A 9,849-nucleotide genomic window follows, 5' to 3' on the forward strand; every position below is an offset into this window, starting at 1 on the left:
ACATGCAATACACATATGTAACTTCTGGGTATACATGTGTAACCGTTTCTTGCCATACACATATGTGTGTCCACATATATATATACAAGTGTAACTTTGCATTAAACATGTCATATGGATGTGTAACTTCTGGATACACGTGCCATATGCATGTAGGTGGTTGTTCACGGTGGTTGTTCGCGGTGGTGGTTGGTGGCATTGGGTGGCGACGGCGGTGAGGGGCGGTGGTGGTTGGAGGTGGTCGTTGTTGGTGGTGGTTGGTGGTGGTTGTTGGTGGTGGTGGTCGGAGATGGTTGGTGGTGGTCGGAGGTGGTTTGTCGATGGTGGTCGGTGGTCGGGTTGGTTGGCGGTGGCTGTGGTGGTCAGAGGTGGTGGAAACATCATCATACTATACTTTAATAATTTTGGGCTTAAATTTAAGTTTTATTTAATTATGGGCTTGACAATATGCATAAGGGTATCAAGGTCTTTTAATAATTTGGGGCATATATTTTTTTTTTTTAATTAAGGGCCTCATATTATGGGTAACCCATGGGTGGGGCCTTAGCCTAAAAATCCCTATAGTGAAAAAGTCCAAAACTGGGAACCTAAAGTATGCGTACCCGTACGCGTACTTCAGGTTGTTGGATGTCTGGGCAAGTATGCGTACCCGTATGCATATTGGCGGAAGTCTCACGTCCGTGAATTTCTCCTGGAGTTTGGAATGTAAATTGGTATGTGCACCCGTACGCGTACTGGCGTAACCAAACTCGGTCCGGCTACTTAAGTATGCGTACCCGTTTGCATACTTAAGTTGGTTACTTTCTAAAATCGGTTGTGTACATGAACTTAAACATTTATAAAATAAGGAATGCAATATTTACAAACCGTGGCTATAATGTTCATGTATTGATTCGAGTGAATCAAACCGATTTTGCTTCAATTGTTCTTGTATATTTCTATGAGAATATAGCAATTGAACGACTCTTAACTAGTTTCATTTGAGTCATTTGAACTAGTTATGGTTAAGATGAATAAGGTTGATATGAGAGTAATCATATGGCTAACTTCGGTTAACTATTGTTGAGCCAATATTGTGTACACGTTTGGGTACGGTTACATAAACCTAAATGAGGGTACATTTCATTTGTGTGTAACAAGCTAAGTTCGATCTAACGGTTGAAACATATTAGATTGGTTAAATAAGATTTTTCATCTAACGGTGAATATTGAATGCTTTGTTATCAAGGTAACTTGGATTGCGAACCCTGATTTAAAAACTATATAAAGGATAACTCTAGAAACTGGGAAACCTAATCCCCACACCTCTTGTGTATTACTAGTTGCATCAACTAGAGTCGATTCTCCTTTACTCTTAGGTTTCTATCGAGACCCTGTAGGTTAACGACTTCAAAGACTTCATTGGGATTGTGAAGCCAGACTCAACTATTTTCTTTGTAGTTGCGTGTTCTGATCTTGCCCGATTCTATCTTATTGAGTATAATTGAAATAATTGACTAGAGATTAATTTCTCCGATAGGAAAGATAAGAGTAATCACAAACATCTTCGTCTCATCGTTTGTGATTCCACAATATCTTGTTTCGCTAGTCCATTAAGATTATTGTGAGGTGATTGATAATACTAGGCCGTTCTTTGGGAATATAAGTCCGGTTTATCAATTGGTTCATGTTCACCTTGATTTATCAAAAACAAAACAAAAACTCTTGGGTACTTCTGTGGGAGACAGATTTATTCAATCTATAAACTTTTTTGTGCGAGACAGATTTGTTTATCAAGTCTTCGACTTTGGGTCGTAGCAACTCTTAGTTGTGGGTGAGATCAGCTAAGGGAATCAAGTGCGTAGTGTCCTGCTGGTATCAGAGACGTAAGGAACGCAACTGTACCTTGAATCAGTGTGAGATTGATTAGGGTTCAACTATAGTCCAGTCCGAAGTTCATTGGTAGTAGGCTAGTGTCCGTAGCGGCTTAATACAGTGTGGTGTTCAAACTGGACTAGGTTCCGGGGTTTTTCTGCATTTGCAGTTTCCTCGTTAACAAAATTCTGGTGTCTGTGTTATTTCTTTTCCGCATTATATTTTGTTATATAATTGAAATATAACAGGTTGTGCGTTAAGATCAATCACTTAGAATATCCAACCTTTGGTTGTTGATTTAAATTGATTGACACTTGAACATTGGTCTTTGGTACCCTTCAAGTTACTCCTCTTATATTCAATGAGGCTCGCAGATTTCTATTTGCTGATTGCAGATTGAATTAATAGTTAGAGATATTAAACTCTTTGATATACTTTACTCTAGATTGAGTCTGACTGTCTAGTTGATTATCTAGAAAGTATATTGGAGTAAGTCCTCTCAGATTGCCAAACGAATTGCTGGGTGTGGTTGTTAGACCCCCTGCATTTTGAAGAATAGGCTGGAGCACAATTTATTCTTGTGAAATCCTCGTAACATCGAGTAATTTGGAAGCATCGGTCAAGAGCCATCACTATGCATTTTTTGTTTTCTTTTGTCAGCACTCATTTCTGCAAAATTTAGCTTTGTGTCAATTTATTTGGTCGGCCGTTCCACCATGGCAGCCGTCATCTAGTATAAACAAATATAATGCGGAAAGAAATAACACAGACACCAGAATTTTTTGTTAACGAGGAAACCGCAAATGCAGAAAACCCCCGGACCTAGTCCATCTTTGAACACCACACTTTATTAAGCCGCTACAGACACTAGCCTCTTACAAGTTAACTTTGGACTGGAATGTAGTTGAGCCCTAACCAAGTCTCACACCGATTAAGGTACAATCGCATTCCTTACGCCTCTAAAACCACGTCGGATTCTGCGCACTTGATTCCCTTAACTGATCTTACCCACAACTAAGAGTTGCTACGACCCAAAGTCGAAGACTTATAAACAAATATGTCTCCCACATATATGTCTATTCTTTATTCGGTTTTTGTTCCGTATTTTGATAAATCAAGGTGAACAAGAACCAATTGATAATCCAGTCTTATACTCCCGAAGAGCAGCCTAGAAATATCAATCACCTCACAATAACTCAACTGATTAACAAAAACAATTATTGCGAAATCACAAGAGTCTGAAATGAAGAACTGTTGTGATTACTTTCATATCTTACCTATCAGAGATAAATATCGAGTAAATATTAGAGAAGATAAAACTCAATACGATAGAACAAGTAAGATAAGAATACGCAACTACAAAGAAAATAGTTGGATCTGGCTTCACGAATCCCAAATGAATTCTTCAAGTCGTTAACCTAATATGGTTTTGGAAGAACCTAGGTTAAAGGAGAATCGACTCTAGTTTGCAACTAGGACACATGAAAGTGCCGTGATTAGATTTTCCAGTTGCTAGTGTTAGATCATTGCTCGGTCGAAATCGCAAGCGTTGCTATCTCAAGCTTGTTTGTCAAGTTTAGGTGATAAAAAATATAAGTCTTGATTTCTAGTCTATTTATAGCTATGTCTCGGATTAGGATAAAATGCGTATTTGAGATTTAGACTTCACGACGTTTATCGATTGAAGACGAAGATCTACTAAGGGGATCTTGGAGTAACTTCATCAACAAAAGTATGTGGAGACTTAAACTCATTTATCACTCAGAAGTCTATTCATTATATTCTATCTCCTACTGAGACTAAGTCGTATAGCTATATAGACTTTTACATTATACACATTTGATATTTCGAGCTGAGTTTAACTCGCTTATATCTTTCTCGAAATATGTGTTGGAAAGCTTTTCGCTTTAACTACGTTCATCATTATTCTTGACGATTTTAGTTGGAAACAATTTATTTGTTGCTAACTAAATTATGAGTCAAAAGATGATCATGTGAAAATCGCCTTGTAACATCTTACATGATTTGTGTGAGACAGTCATTTGATGTAGACTCGGAATGTTTCGTATTGATCATTCGATCACTTGAAAATTACTTATAAGCTAATAGTTTGTGTGAGACAACTATTGTCGTCTTCTAAGGATGTTTCAATGATTGAAATGAGAGTTTATAACAATTAACCATTGTCTGGATATTGCACAGTATGCATACAAGTATGCCAACTGTTGTAGTATGATTCAGGTCCGGGAACCAAGTATACATACTCGTAAGCAAACGGTTTTAACTATTAAAATCCGGGAACTAAGTTTACATACCCGTTTGCAAACTGTTTTACCTAAATTCGGTCCGGAACGACAATATGCGCTTCCAATTCGAGCAGTTGGCAACCCGAAGAACACATTAAAAGCTCCTCATGTCGTTAAAAGCGTGGTCAGAACTTTTTTAGAGGAATGGTTAGAACTTTCTCCTAATCGTGTAGTGTTTTATCCGCCACTTTGTTAAGACTTCCCGACTCTCTTTTCACTTGGGGAGTCATGATGCTAGAGTTTTTGGATAATTACAAGTTTACCCCAGTCAATCGTATAATTTCATGGTCAAACCCGAAACCCCTATTTCTCCTTAACTCCTTTGTTTCTTCGTTCTTGGGTCATTTTTCTGAATACTAGACTAGAACCTTCATTCGCCTCTCGCCATCACCGAACACCGATCGTCTTTTTAAGGTAAGAAAATGTATTCTACAATTTCTATCTATACATTTTTCTGTTTATGATTCTAGTAAAGGATTTTTGAATTCCTGGATGTGGTTAACGTTTTCGTTTCTAATAGATTTAAAGCTTCATGTTTCATTAGTTGATTTATTGTTTGTTCAATAGTTACTTCTTTCTCGTTTTTGTAACTTCGATATGTAACTGTTAGGGTTACATATTTTTGCTGTAGTTTTGTGTTGCGACGATTTTTGTTGCTCCTCATTTACCTGTTTTGTTAATGGGTATACAATATGTTTGTGAAAATGCTTTAGTGAAATTTGGCCGAACCTTAATATTACCAATTGATTTGTGCTCATACTTTGACTATTGAGATTAGGGGGTAGTTATAGGTGTTCCGAATTGTTCTTCAAATACTTGGTTGAAATAAGCAACAATTAAACGAATGATGTGTCCAACCAATTCAGTTTCAGATTGGTAGGGTTTTTACTTTTTGTTTTTGTCCTTCTCTGTATTTCTGCTTATTAAGTGCACATTATCTGGTCTTTTGTGATTTTTTCTAAGAATTCGTGTCTGGGATGGGGATGCTTAGTTTGGGTTTTTATTGTCATTGAATTTCAGTCTGAAGTAGCTTTTTATATCTGAGCGTAAGTAGAATTGGATATAACAAAAAAAACTTTAGTTAATACTAAGTTTGAACTTTAGACATTGATTTGGTTATGAAAAACTTGGTTTTCATGTATACTTTTTCTGATAACATTGGGATATTGAGCAAGTTATATTTGTAAATTACCTAGAATATGTTTCTTTTTGCAAAAATCTGTAGCTGCGGAATTCACATACTGCAAACTTTCTTGCATCCCAAGCACGTTTCTGTAGTAGGTTTATTACATGTTTGTTACCTTCATTATATGTTTGTTAACTTTCATAATCAGGTGATCCTATTTATCTCCATCCATTTTATGCTTGGTTCCGCTATTGAAACATATTCATCATAACTTGTATTGTTTTCCTTTGTATTATTTAGGAAAAACATGCTTCACTGAATTCTCTAGACAAAAAGTCTCACATTCTACGTAATAAAACAATGGCAAGTAGACGATGCCTTAACCCCTTAACCCGCCACTGCCCATATCTCTTTTCCTCAAATGCACCATCTCTTCATAGCATCGTGAATAACACTGCTCCTCTCACCCTTCCTGCAAACGATCATCGTCTCCCACTTGAAACTCACACCTCAAATCTACCCCAATTTCATCGCAAATTTGAATCACTATGCTTCTTCAGATCCGAATCTGCTCGACATTTCTCATCTGAAAGGGGAAGCCATGGAAAGCGAGGTGAAGAACAAGATGAAGAAGAATATGATGATGAGGATGAAAGTGAAGAAGGAGAACTGAGTGAATATAGTGATGAAGAAGAGACTGGTAATGATATACCAAATCGTGTTCCCAAGAGAACATATTCACTAGAGAATAAGGAAGAAGAAGCGGCTGCTATTGGGTACAAAGTAATTGGTCCCCTTGATCCTACAGAAAAACCTTTTACACCTCGAGAGCCTGTTTTTGCCGTTGTCCAGGTATTTATACTTTACAATTATAGAGATGATGACGTTTATTTCTTCTTCAAAATTGGCCTGATTGTTTTATCTTTTTGTTGGTTTTGATAGATTGGTTCCCATCAGTTCAAGGTTAGCAATGAGGATACTATTTACACAGAGAGATTGAAATTTTGCGAGGTCAATGATAAGGTACATTGTCGTTTGGGGTGTTTCGTGCTAATTTGTTCTCATATCTCTCTCTGGAATTTTTCGAAATAGGAGGTGTTAGGTACTAGCTCTTGTTTATTATTAATCTCTCAAAGTATAATATACAAATACATAAGACTACCCCTTGAGTCAGTCATATAAGTATATAGCTTGCGTGCAAGATAGATTTTGTGTCATAAGGAAATGGATCTGAATATTGGTAAGTAAAAGATTAAGTAAATTAAATTGGATACATGCAGGAGTGTTGGTGGATGTATGTATTGTAATTTGTATAGTAAACACACGGTTGTTGACGTGGGTGAGTTCTGACGCTCTTACTCTAGCCTCATGGAGTACCACATCTTTAATTCAGCTACAGAAAAATGGACAATAATTTGCTATTTAATTGTCACGGTTTTTGTCGTTGATGCAACCTGTTTGTTAAGCAATCAAAAGGTAATCATAATTGATGCTTTCTTGAATCTCATTTTGCAGCTAATTTTGAACAAAGTTCTTATGGTTGGATCAAAAAGTCAGACAATCATTGGTAGGCCAATTTTGCCAGAAGCAGTTGTCCATGCTGTTGTCGAGGAACATGTGAGTGTTATTGATCTGTTTCATATGCAACCTTTCTGACTTCCAGGCTTACTTTCTTTTTATACCGTGGAAGGTATTTCTTGATAACAATGTTAGGCAAAATATTTAAACATGGTATATGTTATCTGTTCTTCGTTGGTACTCATCAATTTTAGTGTGAACTTTTCTGTGCAGCCATTGTATGCTTACATAAAATCATGATTGTCTGCTTATTAGTGATTGGAAATTGAGTAACCGATCTTCTGTTAATGATCAGTAACGACTCTTAAAGTTTAGATTCGTATAGGGTCACGTGGTATAATACAATCCTCACCTCTGTTGTAATTTATATGGAATTTGTTATGACTTGTGACAATCATAGAATGGCAGAGCTATATTAATTTGTCTTCTTTCCTCTCCTTTTTTTCCTCCATATAATTATCATCTTAAAGAACTGAACTATCAGTTTTTCCCCTGCCGAGGGATCTAATAGAGAGTAGAACTAGAACCCTTCTATTTGTCGGTACTTTTAACTCTTCCTTGGTTTCATCATTTTCTGTCCGAAAATAATTTCAGGCTTTAGATGCCAAGGTAATAATATTCAAGAAAAAAAGAAGGAAGAATTATCGCCGAACCAATGGGCATCGACAGGTAAATTATAATCTTCCATTCCCCTTTTGTTATTATGGTACTGATGGTTTGGTACTGTATTAAAATATCGTTAAACCATTTTGATTTCAGGAGCTGACTAGGTTGAGAATCACTAAGATTGAAGGAATAGAGATTCCTGAAAAAGAAGCTGTTGCTGCCTAGGACCCATGGATAATCAATGTTCCTCTTATTCGTCAACTTCGGGGGCGCTTGTATTTATGAGTGAAACTCCATGCCAAGAACAACTCTGTGTGTCAAGCCATCTTCATAGGTTTGTTCGAGATAACTGAACATTAATAAGTTAGCAAGATATGGAGTAAATTTTAAAAGGAGACTGCCACTATCTTTTTTATTCTATTTTTCGCTTAAAAACCATGCAGCCTAAATCATCATTCTTTCTCTATTTTGTATTTGACCCGAAAAAAAAACTGAGATAAATACATTACCTTGGCGTGGCTTGCCTTAGCTTAGCTTAGCTTTTCGTTGTACTGATACTATGAGAGCAAATGCTGCTAATGTTGGAGATAGTCTTGCTAATTTATGTATGCCTGTGTAACTGTTTAAATACTGGGTCTTGTTACAAGTTTCAGCTCTGTTATCTCAAATAATTTTAAGCTAATTATTTGAAAATTAGAGCCTCCTAACCAGTGTATTCCCAGTTATATTTGCTGGCTCTGTTGACCAGAAGATAGTTCCGACCTTGAGCCAAATGTAATCTTCTTTTAGAGAATACAATATTTTCCTGTGAATACATAGTGCAGTTTATGATGTTGTTTACTAATTGGCATGGGTATGTATTTTAGTTTCAATCATTTTTGTAGTTCATTCCAGAAATAGAAAGATAACCATAACTAATAGCTTAAGTAGCTGCTGTTCCCATTCGATCTCTTTTACTGAAGCTTCAATATTCTATAGAACTGCGTCACCTATTGCTTATAAATAATCCTCTTAGTAACCCCTCGAATTCTAATGATTTTAAAAGTCTTTAAGAATCTCCACATAATTTGAGCCTTGTGTTGCATCTCATATCTATGCGGAATGCTAGTACCGGAGTTCTCAGATATGGGATGCTTCTCCAGGTAGAATTTCAGCAGTGTAGGAACTTAAAGGAGATGCTCTGCAAATAACTCGATATGGGATGCTTCAACTCTGAAATCATGGGCTGGTTACTACTCCCTCAGTCCCACATTAGTTGAGCCAATTGGTTTTAGATTTTGTCCCACAAATAGATGAGCTATTTCACTAATTAAGGGATACTTCTAAAACTATCCTTTTAATTGTTTATTATTTCTATAAGAAATATGTATAATTTGATAGCCATGTTTATATTCGTTACGTAGGTGTTTTAAAATGCTTTTCAACGGTACAAAGTTTACGTAAAACCGTGGTATAGTTTAAGAGATAAATCATTTCGAAGTTTTACAAGTTATTATGCATAAGGGCATACTTATAAGAAATACTTAAACATACTCCTCTTCTTTCCTTCCCTTAATAATTGTGCAAGCTACAAATGACTGAACTAATTTGGGACGGAGGGAGTATTTCAGAGTTGAATCGCAAAGTAGGAACTTTCCCATTTACCCTTAATAACCATGCATTACCTAAAATGTCGTGTTATTGTTAATTCTATTTTTTTTCTAGGCAAACTGATTTCATCAAGAAGTCTCATCCTTGAGTAAGCTAGACAGTTATATAAGAAGAGAATAGAGTTATTGTTCCCAACTTCCTAGCCCAAGCCGCTAGCGAACTTGTTAATTCTATTTTTTCTAGGCAAACTGATTTCATGAAGTCTCATCCTTAAGTAACCTAGACAGCCATATAAGAAGAGAATAGAGTTATTGTTCTTACAACAGCTAGCGAACGAGGTATCCTAGTTACAAGTTTTATAGGATAAAATTACACTGAAGTTGTCGCTTTTTTAGGACTAACTCGATGACCTTCCATTTTGCATCATCTAAGTAAGATCCGTCGTCTTCTAGATTATCTCCGTTGACAATCTTGTATATATAGTGCAATAAGAATCAGAAAAAATACGAGGAATACAAACCCAATTTAGACCAAATAAAAGGCCTTATGTAATGACCCGTCCCACCACCGATACTGTCCCCACTTAGCCACTGCGGTTATCCGGCAGTGTGGGGTTTTCAACGGGCATCGTTGCGGTAAAGCAACTTCCCGAGAAGTCATTCATTCCTGGATTTCTCCCGTCCGAGCACGCTTAACTGCAGAGTTTTCTGCCAGCTCTGTATCCAATTGTGATGAAAAGGCCTCGGTGTTAGGAAAGGAAAAACCATTACTTATATTCCATTCGGCCAA

The 9,849-nt window shown here is 36.6% G+C and overlaps 1 protein-coding gene across 1 annotated transcript; it reads left to right on the plus strand.

The window, feature by feature from the left end:
* The first annotated feature begins 4,445 nt into the window (after positions 1 to 4,445).
* LOC113297014 (50S ribosomal protein L21, mitochondrial-like) lies at positions 4,446 to 8,089 on the plus strand. The gene is made up of 6 exons (XM_026545395.1): positions 4,446 to 4,574; positions 5,587 to 6,138; positions 6,229 to 6,309; positions 6,802 to 6,903; positions 7,459 to 7,533; positions 7,624 to 8,089. Exons 2-6 carry the CDS (start codon positions 5,647 to 5,649, stop codon positions 7,693 to 7,695), a joined length of 822 nt encoding a protein of 273 aa, XP_026401180.1. The 5' UTR covers positions 4,446 to 4,574; positions 5,587 to 5,646; the 3' UTR covers positions 7,696 to 8,089.
* The last annotated feature ends 1,760 nt before the right edge of the window (positions 8,090 to 9,849 follow it).

The sequence above is a fragment of the Papaver somniferum genome, chromosome 7 (assembly GCF_003573695.1).
Source record: "Papaver somniferum cultivar HN1 chromosome 7, ASM357369v1, whole genome shotgun sequence".
Classification (NCBI taxonomy): Eukaryota; Viridiplantae; Streptophyta; class Magnoliopsida; order Ranunculales; family Papaveraceae; genus Papaver; species Papaver somniferum.